The sequence below is a fragment of the Eulemur rufifrons genome, chromosome 1, assembly GCF_041146395.1.
Source record: "Eulemur rufifrons isolate Redbay chromosome 1, OSU_ERuf_1, whole genome shotgun sequence".
NCBI lineage: Eukaryota > Metazoa > Chordata > Mammalia > Primates > Lemuridae > Eulemur > Eulemur rufifrons.
In genome coordinates this window covers 80,971,420-80,993,194 of record NC_090983.1, presented here as the reverse complement: position 1 = coordinate 80,993,194, position 21,775 = coordinate 80,971,420, and the positions used below count along the sequence as shown (strand labels likewise).

Sequence of the window (21,775 nt, the reverse complement as noted above, 5' to 3'; positions counted from 1 at the left end):
CTAGTGTCCAACTTCGTTTACCTTTGACATACTCTTATAACAGGATTGGACACTTTATTTATAAATGATTAAAGTCTCTTTTCATTTGTTTCTTAAGTGCATATCTCTTTTCTTTTGAAATCATTAAAAAATTCCCCTGAAAAAGTAATCTCTTCACTAGGATTAGAAGAATTATATCTTGCATTCTCCTTTTCCTTACATACATTGCATATAACCATAGAAAACACAATTTAATAAATAATTTGGATAGTATGTGGTTTAGATTTTCATTATTCTAACTCTTCCACAACTTTACCTCTTAAAGTGCAGAGTGAAGTAGCCTATGTAGCTCACTATGCTACAGTGACACAATCATAATAAAAATATTTTCGTATCTTCTCTGGCACTTTCACACTATCTTCCTTGTAACCTCTTCCAATTTCTATAATCTTTTAAAATGTTTGAGCAAAATTCCTTAGCTGGTGGATATAATGGCTAGATAAATAAGGTATGATTTTTAATTTTGAAGTAGGCAAAGAAATGAACTCAGAAGGAATTTCCTCTTTCCTCCTTTATGTTCGCAATTTGGAAAGTGGAGAATAGAAAACTTCTCCGCTGTGTCATCTTATCATTCTTTTCATTTTTCTCAATGAGCATGTTTTTTCTCCTTTGCCTTTTATTTACTTCATTTAACTTGAGGAATGGGGAAAAGGTGGAAAAGCACTAATATTTTCCAACATTTGCTGTGCATCAGGCATTATTACCATGATTACCTGATAGTTATCATTGCCTCCATTTTTATTGAAGAGGAAACAGACATTTTCAGAAATTAAGTCCCCTCCCAGGTGACTAACTCAAAGTAATTAAAGAATACAATTTAAGCTTGTCAAAGTCTAGAGTCTTTCCATAATTACATACTTTCTCTTTTAAGAGTATTGACACTTTCCTTCTTTTAGAATTGTACTTACAACTTTCCTTAACAAGCGTTATCACATATAGTTATTCTTAGACTCTCTCTCCAACCCATTCCATTACAAAGAACAAGCTGGGTGAGAAAGAAGTGAAGACAGAAAAATAAAGCCTGTAATCTTTTATTTGTAAATTTTTTGTTGTTTAATTTTTTCTCTGAATCTTTTGATTTAAATTTTATCCTCATTGAATGAAGACTTGCATTTACTGTTTCAAGGTTATTTTATATAATCACAGACTTTTTAAAAGAAAGAACATTTTACTACATAAATTTTGAAAGAACAGTCTTTTTTGCATCATTCAGTATGCTATTAATGCTCACTTGAGATCAAAATATGACAACTTTAGGCTTAAATGTAGTTGTCTTTCCTATTTTTAATCAGTCAGCTTTGTTATTTCCTAAAGTCATTTTCTCACAGCCTCGAGTCATCTCATTATTGTTCTTATCATTCTGTAAACTCCTCTTCATTACTCTACTGATGTCACCTTCAATATTATCTAGAAAACACACTTTTTAATATCTCCTTGCTAACTCTCTGATCTCCCCATAGAGAAAGAAATGTAATTTTCTTTTATATATGCTGGTTGGCATAAGAGAGATGGCCAGTCAAAGTGATTTCAAAGCTCATTGAATCATTTTTTCTTGCAGTTTTTAAATTTTAAAATATTATGAGGGTACAAATGTTTTTGATTACAAAGATTGCTTTTGTAAAGCTTGAGTCAGGACTATAAGTGTGTCCATCACCCAGATAGTATTCACTGTACCTGTGAGGTAGGTTTTCACCCATCATTTTAAATGGATAAAGTATACTAAACAAAGCTGTCATATGACTAAAAACTAGAGACAAAATTATATCAAATTGGGTAATATTCTATTGGTTTCATTATTCACTCTATTCTTTTCCTCTTCCTAAAAAACAGTTTCTATTGCAATGATTAGAAGGCATATCCAAATACACAGGGTGGTAGTTAAGTTCCATCCCGTCAATCAGTAATAAAAAGGTTTACCTGTTCTGGGTAACCCATTGACAACAAATAATCGGCTAAATTGTGCAAACAGCATTGACCATCCAGAAATCTAAATGATGAGCACAGCTCTGCAATCGTTAAGTGAATTAGATACAGGTTAGCCTTTTCTGTGTTTTATTTTCAGAAATTCCTGATCATATTTAAAACAACTTTTTTCATGGATTTATAGTGCCTGAAAAATGTAGATAAGGTTCAGTGCTAGAACTTACATTAAAGAGAATGAATGGTCGGAATGAATGCTACTATAATAGGTAACAATAAGTGGACTCAAAGGTTATGTTAACAGTTTCCAGGGAGAAGCAAATGCAGTAAAATATACAATACCGCAAAGATCGCCTTCATCGGATCCATCAGGACAATCCCTCTGTCCGTTGCAGAGCTTTTCTGGCTGCAGGCAGACTGAAGTATCATTAGCACAAGGGTACTTGGGTGGTCCACACAAGAAACTGTCACAGTCATCTTCATCTGATTGATCCTCACAATCAATATCTCCATCACATACCCATGCTTTGTTGATGCATCTCCCTTAAGAAAACAGAAACAGCATGCATTTGATTTTTGTAATTAGGTCACTGTAATGAGTAGCCATTATTGTCATTATTGTCTTCAGTCAGAGGCAGAATTACTTGTCTTTAGCAAGAAATCTATTTGCTGATAAGTTGAGAGCATTTTTTTTTTTTTTTTTTTATGACAGCATTTGAATACTTCTTGCCCTGGTTGTTAAAGGGCTGATAGTGTTTAAGCCTTGATATTTTCTTTACTTCAAGTTATTGTCCTGCTGTATTTAAAAAATTTTTTTTCTCTGACTAATTGAAAGTTTAATTACAATACTTTCAAATGCAAACTTTAAAGATACATTTATATGTCAGAGCCTTTCAGAGGCCTAAATTTAGGGAAATTCTATTCCTGCCTGTCAGAGACCTTAATTTAGGCAAATGTCTCATTTTAGCAGAGGTTGTTCTTCTATTTACATTTGTAACCTCAACTCCTCAACTTCTCATTCTAGACATATGTACATCCCCTTTCATAAAAGAATAACAAACATTATTAAACATTTTGGTAGCTAACATACACACAGACAGAATTTATAGAAATATGGGTTTTTATTGTCTTTAAAAGAAAAAAATGAAATGATGATTTTTTGTGTATGTTATTTTTAGAGACGGGACTTCCCTCTTGGTCAGGCTGGTGTCGAACTCCTGGATTCAAGCAACTGTCCCACCTCAGCCTCCCAAAGTACTAGGATTACATGCACGAGCCACTGCGCTCAGCCAAAAAGATTATTGTTTAGCTAGCATGTTTCCAAAAACCCATAGAAAACAATAGTCATTGCTGTCTATGTAAACCTTCTTTCACTGCAAATTATTCCTCCTTTTCACATTGTTTTCAATTTTCTCCTAATTATTTTTTCTGGATTATACAATGTTCAGGTGTAAGGTGAATTAAAAAAGGTATCTAAAGATAAATACTATTACTAGTTATAGGCTAACTACATACCAGCATCTCACAAAATGAATGGGGTAAATAAAGGAAAATGGAAAATATTAGATTGTACATGTCTGAGTCATTACATATTTAAATGTCTTCAAAAATCATAGAGAAAGTCAAATTTTAAAAAACTAAAATATAGGTGCAAAAATGTTTCATTTACAGAAAAATATTTATAATTCTCTACATTATAAGCCAAATCAAAAATCATATACATGATCAGCTGTGTAGTTCCTAAAAACAGTTGATGATATTCAACATAAGTTATTGATAAATATGCTCTTAAAATAAATATTGACAGAAGCTTCACTAATAGATTTGATATAAATGGAGAACCATTAAAACATTTGCCTTAATATCACGAATAAAACTAATAACGTTCTGGGAATACCATCTAAGATAATTAGGTAATAGAAAGAAATGATGTATAACATTAGAAAAGAGTATCATTACAGGCAGTTAATATAATCATATAATTATAAAATAGATAACTACAACAAACTAAGAAATCAAAAAATAGGTAGCTAGCTTCAAAATTATATAAAAATAAATAGATTTCATATATACAAAAAGCATATAATACAAAAAAGGCCAATTAAAAATTCCATCACAAAACAGAATATTTTGGGTTACACTGCATAGGAGGAACTGCATAATATTTTTATGATTAAAATTCAAAATTCTACAAGGAATCTCAAAGGAAGCCTTGAAAAAAAGGTATTGTTTGGTCTTGGAAGGGATGACTTGTTACTGTAAGGATAATAATTTTCCCTAAATTAATATAATACTTTCAAGATAGTAACAATATTAAGCAACTCTACAAGCTTATCCTAAATTTAAGAAAATAAAACTGCAAAAATCATTAGGAATCTTATAAAAAAAAGCAAACTAATCTTGATTAATAGGAACTGTATGTGCTAAATATTTAGAAGTATTTTAAAGTAACAGTAGTTAAAATATTTTAATAAAAAGATATTAATAAACATATCAATAATAAAATAGGATAAGACATTGGAAATAGGTCCATTTATGTATATAACTTTAATATACAAAAAAAGCAGACAATGCAAACAGTAGAGAAAAAATTAATAACAAAATTAGTGATGCAGGATCACTACTTAGCTGTCTGGAGGAAAAACAATAAAGGTGAATCTCTATTTGACTTCTTATACTACAATAAATTCCAGATGGATCAAAGAAGTAAGCATTTTAAATAATTACGATAAAATAGAACCATTAAACTTAATTCTATATTTTATTCCATACTGTAATAATAAAATCCACAAACAAAGTCAGTGGACAGTCCATAGAATATTTCATTATATATGACAAAAAAGCCATATTTTTAAAAAATACAAAGAATTCTTTCAAATCAATAATATAGCGATCAATAATCCAATACAAGTGGAAGATTCACAATGAAATAGTAATAACTTACAAAGATAAGATGTTCAAAATCTCTTCCAATTAAAAAAAGTAACCTAAAACAACAATTTCACATCTTTTCTTTTCTATTAGATATATCAAGGTAAGAAAGTTGGTTAATACAAAGATGGATTTGACAAGGATATATGAAACTGCCAAATGTTGCGGGGGCTACAATTTGGATAACTTCTTTTTAGGTCAATGTTGAGAAATCCAGCAAATGAAAATGCATCAACTCTTCACCACAGTAATTCTAAATTTAGAAATTTTTTTTCATTAATATATTTGTACAGATGCACAAAGATGTACATGCAAGGATATGTATTGCTGCTTTGTATATACAGAGTGTCCCAAAGGTCATCATACATAGGGGAAATGGGAAACTGTAGCTAAATGTACCTTTATTTACAAAATATTCATCACAAAATTTTGCAAAATTTTTCCTTTCTATGGAGACTTTTGAGATACCCTGTACTAGGGAAAGACTGGTAACAATTTGAATCATCATTGCAAAACCGGTGACATCAATTACAATGCGTCCACACATTGAAATTATACACTTGAGTGAAAAAGAATTAGGCAATCTGCATAAGTTAATAAAAAACAATCTCCAAAATATGTTAATTTAAAAAGGCATGGAACCAAGTGTAGCTTTTCTTATATGCTCAAAAGGATTTATCTATTTATCAATATCTATGACCATATTTCCACATATTTATCAGTGTAAGTACATGGATAGGCTTGTCTGTAAATGAATTCTTTCTTGAGGGCTACACAAAAACTATTTTAAAATGATTGCCTCTGGAGTGGAAGAATGAGGAATTGAAAACCTGTATTAGGAGGGAGATGGACTTTTCATCATTGAATACTCTTGTTCTAATTTATTTTTCTTCTCTAATCTATCTGCATAATTTTTCCAAAATATAATGGCTCATTTTTAAAAAATGTTGATGAAATATACACACATATATTTTATATGAAGTCTGATAGATTCAACAGATACATTATAAAAATTGTATGTTGAGGTTACTCTGCGGCTTACGGTTTCCTAGGACCTTTAGGAAATATAAATAAGTGATAAAGTATGCTCCCTTTCACCAAGGAGCTTATAATCCAGTAAGCAAGATAAGATCAGTGCATAATATATAACTGTAGTTTAAAATAGGGAATCCTATATTTCAGTATTAGATTGTACGGAGTCATCTGTAAGTATAATAGAATGAAGGGAGAGTCCAAGAATAATATAATAATTTTCATTTTTAGCTTGGTTTATCAAGATGGAACTTCCTTTCTTTCCCAGACATCGCTAATCCATTTTGACATTCTTAACCATTGACTCCAGAATGACCTTAGAATTATTTCAACAAATTCATCCATAAATCACTATCAGATTTTTAGAAACCAAATAGCAGTAAAGCTATTTGCCATCCGTGACTCAAATACTGCCTGGAAGAGGTAAATAAAAATTCATTTGTTTTAAATTCCTGTTTAAGTCCAGTGTTTCTTTCTTTATTTTCTGCTTGGATGATTGGTCCAGTTCTGTCAGTGGGGTGTTAAAGTCCCAGCAATTACAATATCTCTTTGCTTAGATCTAGCAGTGTTTGCTTTCTGAATCTGGGCACTCCTGTGTTAGGAGCATAAATATTTAGAATTGTTATGTCTTGTTGAATTGCTCCCTTTATCATTATATAATGACCATCTTTGTCTTTCTTTAGTATTGTTAATTTAAAGTCAATTTTATCTGATACGAGAATGGCTACACCTGCTCTCTTTTGGTTTCCATGTGAGTGGAATATTTTTTTTCATCCTACTCATTGAGCCTATGTGCATCCTTGTGGTTTAAATGTGTCTTCTGGAGACTGCAGATACTTGGGTTGTGTTTCTCATCCATTCAGCCAGCCTATGTCTTTTGAGTGGCACATTCAAATTGTTAACATTAAGAGACAGAATTGATATGTGGGATGCTGTTCTGTTCATTATGCTGGGTAATACCTTGTTGCTTTGTTTCCCTTCTTGTGCTACTGTTTTATAACGGTTACGAGCTTTAGCTATTTTTTTGGTGATTTTATACTCCTGGGTATGGATTGTGCTGAGTTGTGTATAATGCAGTTCTGAGTATTTCCTGCAGGGCAGATCTGGTCATGACAAATTCTCTCAGTGTTTGCTTGTCTGAAACAGAGTTAATTTCTCCACCAATTCCAAGCTGGCAGTTGTTCTGTTTCAGAAGATTGAAGATGGGGCCCAATTCCCTTCTGGCTTGTAAGGTTTCCAATGAGAATTTTGCTGTTAGCCTGGTGGGTTTTCATTTGTAGGTCAGTTGTTGCTTACGACTAGCTGCTTGTAAAATTTTCTCCTTCATTTTGACTGTGGCCAGGTTGATTACTATGTGTCTTGTAGATGTCCTATTTGCTATGAATCTTCACAGTGTTTGGTGACCATCTTGTATCTGTATGACTGTCTCTCTGACGATACTGGGGGAGTTTTCCTCAGTAATTTCCTCAAATAGATTTTCCATGCTTTAAGCTCTTTCTTCTTCTCCCTGAGGGTACATATAATTTGCATGTTACTTCACTTCAATAGTCCCATATCTCTCTGAGCGATTATTCAACCTTTCTGTTCTCTTTTCTGCCTCCTCAGATGACTGAGTTAGCGCGAGAACCTTGTCTTCAAGCTCTGAGATTCTTTCTTCTCCTTGGGTTAGTCTGTTGCTGGTGCTTTATTCTGTGTTTTTAAATTCCCTAAAAGACTGTTTAATTTCTTTGAGCTCTATTATATCCTTCCTTATGTTTTCTAGCTCTTTAGTGACTTTTTCTTTAATTTCCTGAAGTATTTTTTGGCTTGTTTTGTTGGTTTTCAAATTTCTCTTCGATTCCATTCATCTCATTTGCCATCCATACTCTGAATTCTATTTCTGTCATTTATACAATTTCCTTGTAGGTTCGGTTTGCTATTGTGGCTCCATTGTGATCCCTTTTGAATATCAAACTGTTTTAATTTTTCATATTGTCAGTGTTCTTTCACAGAACATTTTACCCCAAAACTACTGAATATACATACTTCTCACCAGCACATGGAATATTTTTCAAGATTTATCATATTTTAGGCCACAAAATATGGCTCAAAAAATTCAAAAAAATAGAAATCATATCATGTATCTTCTTAGACCACAGTGGAATAAAATTAGAAATCAACTCCAAGAGTAACACTCAATTCTACACAAAGTCATGGAAATTCAACACACCGCTGAACGATCATTGGGTAAATAATGAAATTAAGATGGAAATCTAAAAAGTCCTTGAACTGAATGACAAAGGGGACACAAGCTATCAAAATCTATGGGATTGAGCAAAAGCAGTCCTATGGGGAAAATTCATAGCTTTAAATGCTCACATCAAAATGACAGAAAGATCACAAATTAACAATGTAATGACACATCTCAAGAACTAGAAAAGAAATAGCAAACCAAACCAAAAGCCAGCAGAAGAAAAGAAATAACTAAGAAGAGAGCTGAACTAAATGAAATGGGAAAAAAATACAAAGGATCAATGAAACAAAAAGTTAGTTATTTGAAGAGATAAACAAAACTGATAGAACTCATGCTAGATTAAGTAGGCATAGAAGAGACAGGGCCCAAATCAGCTCAATCAAAATTGAAAAAGAAGATATTACAACTGATACAACAGAAATACAAAATATCATCTATGAATACTATGAAAATTTCTATGCACATAACCTCAAAAATGTAGAGGAAATGGACAAATTCCTGGAGACACACAACCTCCCAAGACTCAATCAGAAACAAATAGAATTCCTGAGCAGACCAAGAATGAGCAATGAGATTGAAGCAATAATAAAAAAATCTTCCAACAATAAAAAGCCCTGGACCAGACAGATTCATGGCTGAATTCTACCAGACCTACAAAGAAGAGCTGATATCCATGCTGCAAAAATTATTCCTTAATATCAAGAAGGAGGGAATCCTCTCCAACTCATTCTATGAAGCCAGTATCACCTTGATACAAAAGACAGGCAAGGGCACAACAACAACAACAACAACAAAAATTACAGACCACTATCCCTTATGAATATAGATGCAAAAATCCTCAATAAAATTCTAGCAAACCAAATTCAGCAGCACATCAAAAAGAAAAACCACCATGACCAAGTGGGCTTCATCCCAGGGATGCAAGGATGGTTCAACATGCATAAATCAATAAATGTGATTCATCACATAAACAGAAGCAAAAACAAAGAATGTATGATTATCTTAATAGATGGAGAAAAAGCATTCAACAAAATTCAGCACCATTTGATGATAAAAACCCCCAACAAACCAGGCATAGGCATAGAAGAAACTTACCTCAAGATTATAAAAGCCATATATGACAAACCCACAGCCAACATCATACTGAATGGGGAAAAGTTGAAAGTATTCCCACTAAATACGGGAACAAGATAAGGGTGCCCACTGTCTACCTTCTTCATAATGGAATCAATAATTAGCACAGTAAAATATAGGAACCTAGTTGAAATAAATGTATATAATTCTGCCTTTCCTTTCTAGTAATCTTTATTTAGATTTTAGAGTAAGTGTTTATTTACAGAAAGAGGAATACTGCCTGTGGGCTTAGTCTAGTTGTCTCTTTCTTGACTCTGAAGTTCCAGACTCTGAATCCAAATTGCCTGGTTCAAAATCCCAATCCTGGCATTCTGGCTCTGTGAACTTGGCCTATTGATATTCTCACTAAATGTTAGCTACTAGTATTGTTAACATTCTATGTGAGAAATATAAAAATGCTTTTTACAAAGGTTAGCTACAGATTGAGGATGAGCCAAAAGAATTCTATATCCAGAAAGCCCAAATAGAAGTTGACACCAAAGTTTTGCTTACCTGTACTCCAACAGGAAAACTTGGTTTTGTGATCACACAATCGTATGGTACCATTGCAGCCTTTTTCATCACTACCATCTTCACAATCTTTCTCTCCATCACAGCGCCACAGATCAGGAATGCAATTTCCATCAGGGTGGCATTGAAATTCATTCCCATTACAACCAGCAGGAGAAAGAATCTCTTAATTTGAAATGAGGAAAGGAGAGACAGAGGGAAAGACAGGAGAGAAATTACAATTTTACTTGATGCTAATTTTTCCACTTTATTTTCTTTATTGAGGTGTTATAATGATGTTAGAGAGAATACATTTCTACTTTAGTTATTTAGTAGCTATAATACACTATAGTATTTCCAATTTTATTTAAAAACACTAATCGTTACAGAAAATGATAGTTTGCCTCCCCCACAATTTCTGAAAGTGCTATCTACATTAGCAAAGAGCAAGTAAGATAATAGGTGGATATTCTGTTGTGGTTTTAATTAGTGTCTTAAAAATGAGATCTTTGAAGGGTTTTTCTCTAAGGCACATAAATGAGGTCACACATTCTACACTTAATGATAAGATTTTGGTTGATTTTCTTACATTTCTGTAGGTAATTTATTTCAAAATATCGAGAGGCAAATAACCAAAAACCACTTTCTTCCTAACAAAGTCTTGGAAGAATAACATACAAAAACTTGAAAAACAAACAGAAAACCCAGGTAATAAAACTTCCTCAGGATGATATAAGATTCTAATTCTCAGAACAGATACTTATTTACCAATTAATAATTTCTCCATGATGGATGGGTACACTAAAAGACTAGACTTCACCACTATACAATTCATTTATGTAACAAAACTGTATCTCCTGAATCTACTAAAATTAAAAAACAAAGAATTATTTTTTACTTTTTTAATTTAATTTTTTGTATCTTTTTATATCCTAATTTGATCATTGCACATTGTATGTGTTTATCAAAATATCTCACGTACCCTATAAATATGTACAATTTTTATGTATAAACAAAAAAAAACATACAAAAGCCAGACAACATTATTGCCCTAAATCTGGTGATTAAAAATATAAAATAAATTCTGTAGGTAAACATAAATAAGAGTAAGGAAATATAAATGTTGGGATATAGATGTACAGTCTAACAGTTGAATACTATTAGTATAATCAGTTTATTGAAATTTGTATTAATATCTAATATTATGAGATACCATAGTAACCAATGTTTCCAAATACTATTGTAAAATAAAGATTTAATATATATATTTTTAGACCAAACTTTTAATATAACAAATTTATTGTGCATCTTGTATAGCTATATCTAGCAATTAATCTATAATTTACCTATACCATTAAGTAATCTATAAAATTATGATAAACTTGAAGCAGGTTCATTTGAGTTTCCCCTTACTTCTTGTGCTTGATAGAAATCTATAGTTACATGTTAAGATTAGATTCATTTAGGGTCAAAGCTAATAACACAATAACACTGATATCATCAAAGAAGTTACTTAATCTTTTGAGGCCTTTATTTGTTCAGCTGGAAAACAGAGAGCCTACAGGGTTGTTGTGAAGACTAAGTTAGATTTCTGTAAATGATTATTTTAACTACAAAGTTTTATTGTTATTTTATATAATATAAATAGTTAAGTTCTTAATTAAGTTTTTTCTTCAAAGACTTTCAACAACTATAATCTGTCAGGTGACACAATATTATAAAGATAAACTTGACTGTACTTCCTAAATATTCCTAGTGCAGTCATGCTGAAATAACAAATAACCAAGACAAAGTGCCCCTGCTGATGCAAGGGTAAAGTCCTGTTGGTAGAAAATAGGAGGTCCAATTCATAGAAAACCTGTAGGACTAATTTTTGAAATTAACCACTGCTAACAACATATATAATATCACACTCATTTTATGGAGAAAGCATTGAGTTTTGGTTTGCTTTGAAGCCCCTTCCAAAAACTGGAACTTTATTTTTCTACTTTCTCATTTTCAATTTATTTTGTCTTTATGATTAAACAAAATATTTGGTGTGCACACAAATATCAATGAAGATGGGTCTGTGCACAAGCATAAGATTATATGGAATGTGATATGGTAATTTTCCACCATATTTAATTTAGTAGGTGTAGCATATGGAGTGTCTTTTACAGAAGTACATCTCTGGGTTCAGCCAACCACATATCAAAAACATTTGAAAAAAATAAGAAATAACAATAAAACAATAAATAAAACAACAAAAAACTATTCACTATAACAACTATTTACATATTGCATTGTATTAGGTATCATAGGTAATCTAGAGATGATTTAAAGCATATGGGAGGATGCGCATAGGTTATATGTAAATACTGCATTTTATAACAGGGACTTGAGAGTTTTCAAATTTTGGTATCCTCAGGGGTCCTGGATCCAAACCCTAGTGGATACTGAGGGCAACTGTATGGCTTACCTACTACAGTGGTAAGGAATTATTTGGAGATTGGTTTCATAAATAAGATATTGTGAAGTTTTTAAACCTAGGATATAACTTGAAAACCCTGTATGATTTCAATATTCAAGAAGAAGAAAAGAGACAAATCAAATGGACTTCCACAGCCCATTCAGCTCTGTAGGTAGTTCTATGGTGAAGAGGCCAGTGTCTATGCAGCAGTGAAATAGCTTTTGGTTCTTTTTCCTACTACTTAACTTTCCTTGAAAACAAAACTAAACAAACCTTGGCTCAGCTGAATTTTATAACCTATAGTGTGAGCTCAACCAACAACATTTAAAAATTATATTTCAAGTAATTGTCACTGAGTGATTTCAAATATTTAATAAAGAATGGAAGGTGTAATCTATTGATTTTTCTACATTCTCTAAAATAAGAGGTGAAGACTGGCAGTTCATATATTGAATCTGTTCCTCAGTATGTTTAATTTGGCAAACACACTATTGGCCTTTAAAAAATCTGATGATTTTCTATAAAACACTAGATTCTCTGGTACCTTGAAAAGTAGGAAGAGTCTTGGGCTGGCATCTTTGCAAAATACCAACTGTTACTTGCTTTATATGGGGCCACTTTGAATTATATTTGTAGCTCCCTGTTACAAAGATCAAAGTAGATTCTCTGAAGGGAAAGACTATGCTGCTATTGTCTAAGATTTTTTTTTTATTCCGTTTGCTTTTTCTTTGCTTAGCTTGATATTGTTTGGTTTATCTATTTGCTTTTCATAAGTGAATACACTCATTTTTTTTATTCTAAATAATATTTACCTTATAAACTTCAATACAAATGTGATATTTCCTTGGGGATTTTCTTGTTTTCTTCTTCTTCTTCTTAAGCTACCCATATCTAAACTTCTGTGTGCTGATGTAACATCTAATAAGGGCATCGCAAACAACCAGATTACAGTAACCCAAAAACTAGGGTATAGCATGGAGCAGGAAATACAATATAACATTATAAACATTCATATTTAAATGGGGAAATAATTCCTTTAATAATGCTCGCACACATCACTAATGTATATCTCCTGGTCTTGGTTATATTATTCTCTCTAACTTGGACTGCATTCCTTTCTATACTTCAATTATTAACGCCCATGATTTCCTTTAAGAGCTACTATCTTCTTTTAAAAAAAAAAAATCTTGGATTGGGTATTTTATTCTCAGGTGTGTAGATTCAGGGACTTCATGGGTAGGCTTTAGGGGATTTATAAAACCTCAGATTATACATGATGCTTTGTGTTGACATGTATTTTTTCCCTGTAGAAAAAAGTCAGAGCTTTTCTTGACCCTCAATGCAGACTCTAAAAGGAATGCCAATACCTCACATTTCCCTGAGTGTTTCTCTATCTTCCATCCTGTGTACCTTTCATGGATATGGTAGCTTATATGGCATCTCATTGTGCTTATGTTTCACATTAATTACATTGGATTTAATTAAAACCTACTGAAAAAAGGATCAACCATCTGTTCTGTTGATTTTGATTAAAAATGAATAAGTTAACAGAACTGCTTATTGAGAGCATCCCATTTTACAGAAACTAATAAATTTTCCTGTAATTATACAGATTATAAGTAGCAGAGATGAGATTTGAACTCATATAATTAAACTTCAGGGCCTGCTCTCTTTATCACTATGCTATTATTAACTTCTTGTACAACTTTTCTCATGCAGAGTCTCAAGAATGAAAGTATAATTACCTCATATTATAATCAGGAAGTATCTAGAAATTTATTTATTTTTTATATTTAAATTACTACTGTTCAGCCTATTTCTTTTCTGATAAAATTTAACATTTGTTTTATTTTGTTAAAAGATCGTGGTAAAATTCGGTCTTTTATGAAAAGATCGATGAATTACAAGTTGCATTAGGCAGTCTAGCTTTCTTGGGTTTCTTCAATTAGTTGCCAACCAGGAAAGAAGAATAAAGATCCACGGAATCAGAAAATGTGGGTAATGGTACCCATGATCACACATCTAGTTAGCAGAAAAGAGCCACAAAATTAGTTTCATCATCTTTTGAGAATATTTGCCTAAATAATTCCTTCATTTGCTCTTTCAAAATATATTTACTGAAACATGTCAGACATGTTTCTAGGAATTAGAGTAGAGCAGTTCACAAGACAGAAAACTTACTGGGCTCATAGAACTTACATGCAGGGAGAAGGAAGTATGCAGGCATTTAATAATAATCACATCAAAAAAACTAGCTTAGTCCAGAAAGTAATAAGTGCTATGAAAAAAAAATGAATTGGAGTAATGCTATAGAGAGTATAACAGAGAACAATAGACTGCTTATGCTTTGATAACAGATTAAGTATAAAATCACTGTATCTAAAAATAGAAAAAATTAATTATGGCTCATGTTCCGTATTCATTGTGGATCAGTGGATGGGCTATTCCCACTGTGGTAATTCAAAGACCCTAACTGATGAATGAATGACCACCTTGAATGCTTATAGTTGCCAGGTGAGAGGGAAAAGAGGGATCTGTATAATCTCATATCAGACTGGAAAGAAAAAGACATCATTTTTGATCCAATTTACTGGCTAAACCTGTCACATTGGGTGGGGCACCATCATGTTAGTTCCACCCAATCACAAAAGTCTCAGGAAATACAATCTGACCACGTTCCTAGAAAAGGGAATAAATGGAACTACACCGTGAATGTCACTGATGACTGCCGTAGGGAATGACTTGGGTATTGGACACATATTGAAAATGGTGATTATAGAAGATGACATTTGAGATGAGACCAAAATGATAAGAAAAACTTGGCTTTGAAAACACTGAGAGGAAGAAAAATCTAGGCAGAGGAAATAGCAAATACAAAACCCCAAAGCAGGAAACACGTTAATTTTCACGGAGAAAAAGAAAAAGTGAATGGCAGTGGTGAGTGAAATGAGATCTGAGAGGTAATCAGGGCCTGGATCTTGTAGGGATTTACGAAAAACTATAGTGAGATAGTATAGTAGGCTCAATATGTATCTATCTATTGAGGATTCTGAAACAGAGAAGTGATGGTGATATAATTTAAGCTACACTGTTAAAAGTTTTTGCTGGCTGCTATGTGGAAAAAAAATGGAAGAAGAGGGAGATTATATAAATGGCTTTTGCTGGAGTCCCAGTGCAAAATGGAAGGCATATTTTCACTTTTGAAAAGATCATAGGATGGTGTGTATAAAGGTAGGTAGGCAATGTACGCAGTTACAAAGCAATGTCATAAGTGCTGTGGTAAAAGAGAGTGACGTGGGAGCACACAGAGGAGAAAACTAGACTGGACTTGGGGATTTCATGTGAGGCATTCTGATGACAGAAAATAAGAAGAGAGTTCTGAATTATAATTAAGAGTCAGGCAGAGGGGAAAGTTAAAGGGAATGAAAAATTTTCTGAGCAACACCAGCAGTATTTGTAAAATTTTGTGTAGCATGTGAGCAGAGGAGGGGAGAAAGAGAAAGCTAGGTAGATAGGCAAGGTCTAGCTCATGAAAATCCTCATATGCTATGCTAAATTGCTAGAATTTAACCATAAGGGAAATTGGGAGCCACAGAAAGATGTTTCAGCTAGATTCTGATTTGATCATATATGCAATTTTTGTAGATCACTTTGAGAGCATTTAAATAATAAATAAGTAAAAAAAAAAATCTCTGTTTCTTCAAATTTGCAAGAATTGGTGTATATGAATCTATTTATCAGCTTGAACACTTTTCACTAAAGTGTTTAAAGTTTATCCTAAAGCCAGGAAGACTATCTCACACACACACACACACACACACAGTTATATACTTTGCCTCTCCACTTGTCATCCTACTCCTTCACGATAAATTAAAAATATTCTAAATGTATTTCTCCACATCTGGGTGGGTGTCTATGTTTAGAAATATACTTCCCTTCTGCCAAAGACCACAGAAAAAAGCCATGGGGTTTTATTTTCTCTTAACCTTCTTGCCAAATGTAATCAGCTTCTGTTAACTGTTGTTGATTTTCCTCTTGATGGAGAACTACATTCCTCTGAAGAGCCTGGGATGACCATTCCAACCTGAGTACCAGGCCTGTGTGCTTCCCCAGAGCCCCAGTTTTCTCAGCTTCAAGGTTTGGCATACAATCTATCTTTGTAACATGGCTTGTCTTAGAGGGGTGTTAAGACGATGACTATTTATATGTATATGCTCATGCTGTTTTACTGTTATGTTTTCATGTTGCTGAAGCTAGTTATATTTTTAACTAATGCAACTTTATTGTATTTTTGCCCCGAAGCTGTTTAAACCAAGCATACAATCTGGGAAATCTAATAAATAAATAAATACAGAGCCCTGAAGGAAATGTGGCAACTGGTGGTGGAATTGGTCCCAATATTTAAATCAATTCACTATGACTAAATACTTGCACTTAGAAGACTAGTAACTATACAGTGACAGAAAAAAAATGTTTTCCTCCTAACATTAAAAGATAAAATGAAAATGAGGATTGCAAAAATTATATTTATACTATATATTTTTTTAGTCAGAATACATTTTTTGGTCTAAAATATTAAAGCCCCGTGAGAAAACAGCTAATAATGCAAATGCAATGAAATATTTAAATTGCGAGAGCAATCTGAGGGGGGAAATTCTTTCTTTTGTATTGTCTTAATGCAGTTTATACTTTAACTGGTCATTCATTGTAAAGTGACTTGAAAAGTAAAACCAGTATATATCGCATGTGTGCAAAGCTCCCTATTATAATCACCATGTGTGTCAGCCCCTGCTCTATTCCTAGCCTTTCAATGAATCGCTATTAATAATTCCTTTACTTACGGAAGCTGTTTGCTCCAGATTTCCGTCTCCAGACATTCTTCTCCATCTTTACAGTGCTGAGAAGCTTGTCTGGCAGCGTATCAATAGCCTCATTCCATTTACCAATCGAATATAAACATGACCTTTGTGTGTTGCTGCCTGAGGGAGCCTTAATATACCCTAAAGAATTTAGGATACTCCTTGTTTTTAGAAATCTTCAGAAGACCGAAACTTGTTAAAAGGTACCTCCCATACTTTGCGCTGACTAGCCTGAGTTGAGGTTGGAGGTAGTACCCTGTACTGCTCTTCTCCCTGTAATGTGGGACACATTTCTTAGGGGATGCTGCCTACATGATGGTACTATGATCTATGCTGTGAATTAACAGTGAAGTCAAACCTGGCTTCTCCCCTCTTAAATCAACTTGCCATCATCCCATTGGACTTTGATGACTGCCTGCATGTCATCTGGATTTGCCGTATCTCTTGGTTTATTATTCATACCTCCCTTTCCATCCTCTCACTTCACATACACTCTACAACATAGTTTTTGTGCTTTGTCTTTTATTCCAAAAAACTCCTATCACCCCTTCATGTGTAGCCACCACCAAAGATTATCCTGACAAGATATTGGATAGAACTATCACACTCTTTATTAGTACATAAGATTTAGTGATAAATTTAGTGAAAAAAAAGAGACCAGATTTTAAATATTTTATGTGTTTACTGTCTGGGTCAGTTAAAAAAGTTGAATAGAAGGATATGGAAAAGAATGTGTGGATACCTAAGCACAAGTTAAATTATTTCTAGTGTTGAAAACAGATAGATACTGCAAACATTCAAAAAATATATTGAAACAAAAGTTTCAGTTGAGGGTACTATATATATCCCCCTAGTAGGTTAAAGTATTATAAAAGTGAAATCTACATAAAATATTGGTTTAGTTCATTAAAATTTTAAGTTTTTATATCTGGAACTCCACCATGAACATTTCATTTAAAATCTAAATATAATGGGAATGATGAACACTTACATTATCTAAACGTAAATGAGCAGATTGTATTAATCTGTTAAATGTGCTATGTAAAGTAATTGAGAATAGTTTTCCATTCACTGTTCAAATCAACCAATTAATGTAACATATATGTTAGATATCAAATATTAAGTAAAAAAAAAGTTGCAACGTGGATATTTTACATTTGGAATTTATGCTTGGCTTACCAACATGCCTACCTCATAGTAGGCAAATTGTTTCTAGAAAAAAAAAAAAACTGAAGAAAATATAATATGATTTAGGCAACTTCTCAGGCCCCTCTCTTGGGACCAGTTACCCTCGCCTGGGAGTGCTCAAATAAAGCCTTGTTGCTAAAAAAAAAAAAAAAAAAAAAAAAAAGATAATATGATTTAACTTGATCTTTAAAAGTAACATAAAACATTATGCACCTATGCAAAGAATATGCATAGGTGCATACATATGAGACAACTGTGTGAGAAAGGGATGTAACATATCATTAAACAATGATTCATGATTTATTTCTTCTTCCTTTGGTCCTTTCTTTTCTCCATTATTTTTGCCTTTGTCCTGTATATTTGATACTCCATGAAATATGGATGTAGTATTATTCAGGATTATAGCTCCTTTCAAATGTATGTTTCCTTGTATTCTAAATGAGGGGTGAGCATGCTACAAGCTATAGACCAATTCAGTGTATCACCCGTTTTTGAAAACAAAATTTTATTGGAACCCTGCCTCACTCATTTGTTGACATGTTGTCTATGGCTGCTTTAATACTACAACAGCAGTGTTGGGTAGTCGTAATAGGCAAAGTCTGAAACATTTACTATCTTACCCTTTACAGAAAAGGTTTGCCAACCCTTGTTCTAAACTATTCTATATTTTGTTTGTGATTCACAGAACATTCTATTTAAGTACATACATGTAAACAATAACAACAAAAAATAGTGTACAGAAACATTCTGATATCAGTGAGAAAGACTATAGTATTTAATAATTTAGGTGGATGATTTTTTAAGCACCAAAGTTATTTGTGGAGAGATTTTGGGTGAAGATAATGGCAATAAGTTTCCTTGGGCAGGCCAGGCATGTATAGATACTAATATAGACCTTAAACCAATGCCCTAAAAAAAGTGAATTATCTGGTCATTACAGTGCAGGAATATAATATCTAAATGCAAATTCAGTTGAAGCTTCATATAAATAAGAAAACAAATGCTGATGGAAAAATGGCCTCTGAAGGAAGCTAAATACCAGCTACTTCTCAAGGAAAAGGCAACATAGCATCCCATTGCTTATTTCTTTACTCTCACAAAACCATGGACACTACTCAATTATTGAGGGATGAATTAATTATTTGTATATTATCCATGTTCTTTGTCTCTATTTTGTTTGTTTATTTCCTGATGAATACCCGAAGTCCTACCATTTCAATAATCATTAACCACAACTTGAGAATGGAGAACAAGAACTTAAAGACTATGGAAATTAATTGACTCCTGCTAATTTTTTTTAAAGTTCTGTTAAAAGAGAAGGACAATAGTTTCAGTTTCTTCATTAAAATTAGGTCTTTTTGTTACTTACTGATTTTAGTTATCAATTATATTTTTAACAAAACAAGAGATGTTATTCTGTTTGATGTCAAGGTTCATATCTATTCTCTTAACATAAAAGGTAATTAATCTAGGAATAAGTGTGTACCTATTACCAATTTTTTGCGTAGTTAAGGGAAAGATTAATTGGCTTTTTTCTTTCTATTTTTATGATCCACATTCTAATATTTCATTTTTTTAAATTATATTTATCTGATTCCTTTTAATTTTCCTGATAAGCATATTGCTAGAAACATTATAGATTTTCAAAACAAACTTTGTCATTAATTGATGCAAAAGCCTCAAGTTTTCTTTGGACTTGATGTAAAAGTTGTTTGCAGCATTAAGGTTAAAATGATCTTTAAAGAGCTATTTTGTTCTGGAAAACAATAAGAGGTTTCCTAGGGGTGAAATTCTTTAATAATTAACATTGTTTGATATCTCAGTATTATCACTTTTTAACAAAAATAAATAAATCTGTGAGAGAATAAAGTTAGGTCAGACAATTTGTATTTCACTGAAAATAGATATTATACTTCTCTAAAATTAGATAGAACTTAATTTGTTTTTAATTTTATTTTTATGAGGAAACAATCCATAGTTTTATTAAAAGTTATGGTCAAAAGACATTAGAAGAGAAGAATATATGATTTTGCTGAGTCTGTAACATAATTTGCTAATTCTTCCAAATTCAAAGCCAATACTTTTGTTCTTCTGGGTAGATGCCCAATAATGGGATTGCTGGATCGAATGGTAGGTTTACTTGAATCTGTTTAAGGTATCTCCATATTGTTTTCCACAGGGGTTGCACTAGTTTGCAGTCCCACCAGCAGTGTATGAGTGTTTCTGTCTCTCATAAAAAAGACACCTGCACCCGAATGTTTATAGCAGCACAATTCACAATTGCAAAGATGTGGAAACAACCCAAATGCCCAACGATTCAGGAATGGATTAGCAAAATGTGGTATATGTATACCATGGAATATTACTCAGCTATTAGAACTAATGGCAATATGGCATCTCTTTGGTTCTCCTGGAGAGAGTTGGAACCCATTCTATTAAGTGAAGTATCCCAAGAATGGAAAAATAAGCACCACATGTACTCACCAGCAAACTGGTTTCCCTGAGTGCACATTGGTAATAACACCAATTGGGTATCGGACAGAGGTCGGGGCTGGGTGGAAGGGATGGGTGTATACCTACTTGATGAGTGCGATGCGCACTGCCTGGGGAATGGACAGGCTTGAAGTTCTGACTGGGGGGGATGGGGTGGGGGGAGAGGATGGGTGCACACCTACATGATGAGTGTGATGTGCACTGTCTAGGGAATGGACACAATTGAAGCTCAGACTCGGGGGGATGGGAAGGCATGGGCAATGTATATAGCCTGAACTTTTGTACCCCCATAATGAGCTGAAAAAATAAAAAATAAAATAAAATATATCAAAAAAAAGCCAACATTTATTCTCAATAAAATGTATTTGAGAAATAACAGCAGTTTTTTGTTTATGTGCTTGTTTTAATAAAAATGAATCGAAAGAGGATTCTGAGAAGTTAGTAGAGTCGGGAAGCAACAGGAATATGTCTCTCCACACAGATAACAATTGCACTGGCAGAATCTGTCTGATATAACTATTTTGGAACTCAATTGTATTAGAAGGCTTGCAACTTCCAGATTAAAGCTCATATGATAAACTGTGAACAGTTTTGGTCAGTTTCAGCTCTTAGCACAATAGCATCTACAAATCTCCCAGCTCCAGTCCCATGGCAATCAGCCATGTGTTCCTGGGGCAGCCTGCACAAAACTTGTGTGACCCAGGGTGTGCCAAAGGATCTTGTCCTCTGAATCCTGGGGATCTGTGCTTTCATTGTTGATTGCTGTCACTGATCTTAGAGGTGTAGAAAAAGAGGTGGTGGCCATTGTCATCACAACTGTTTCCATGATTGGAAGTCCCTCCCTTTCCAGCTGAAGTGACTTCCAAAGGACTTAAAGGGCCAATGCTCTCTTTCACTACCTTCATTTTTCCTCTTTTCTCCTTTTTTGGGGGCAGATATTAAAAACTAGGACTTGCAAACACAACCACATACACAGGGAAAATTAGAAAGTTATGGTGCATGCCCAGG

At 33.1% G+C, this 21,775-nt stretch overlaps 1 protein-coding gene across 2 annotated transcripts in view; it reads right to left on the bottom strand.

The window, feature by feature from the left end:
• Window positions 1-21,775, bottom strand: part of LRP1B (LDL receptor related protein 1B) — a 1,768,615-nt gene that overhangs the window by 631,340 nt on the left and 1,115,500 nt on the right. For both annotated transcript variants that reach the window (XM_069473041.1, XM_069473049.1), the window contains exons 21-22: window positions 9,782-9,964; window positions 2,302-2,502 (exon numbers count right to left, since the gene is read on the bottom strand). In XM_069473041.1, the coding sequence (XP_069329142.1) occupies window positions 2,302-2,502; window positions 9,782-9,964 (384 nt within the window). The remainder of the gene's footprint in view (window positions 1-2,301; window positions 2,503-9,781; window positions 9,965-21,775) is intronic.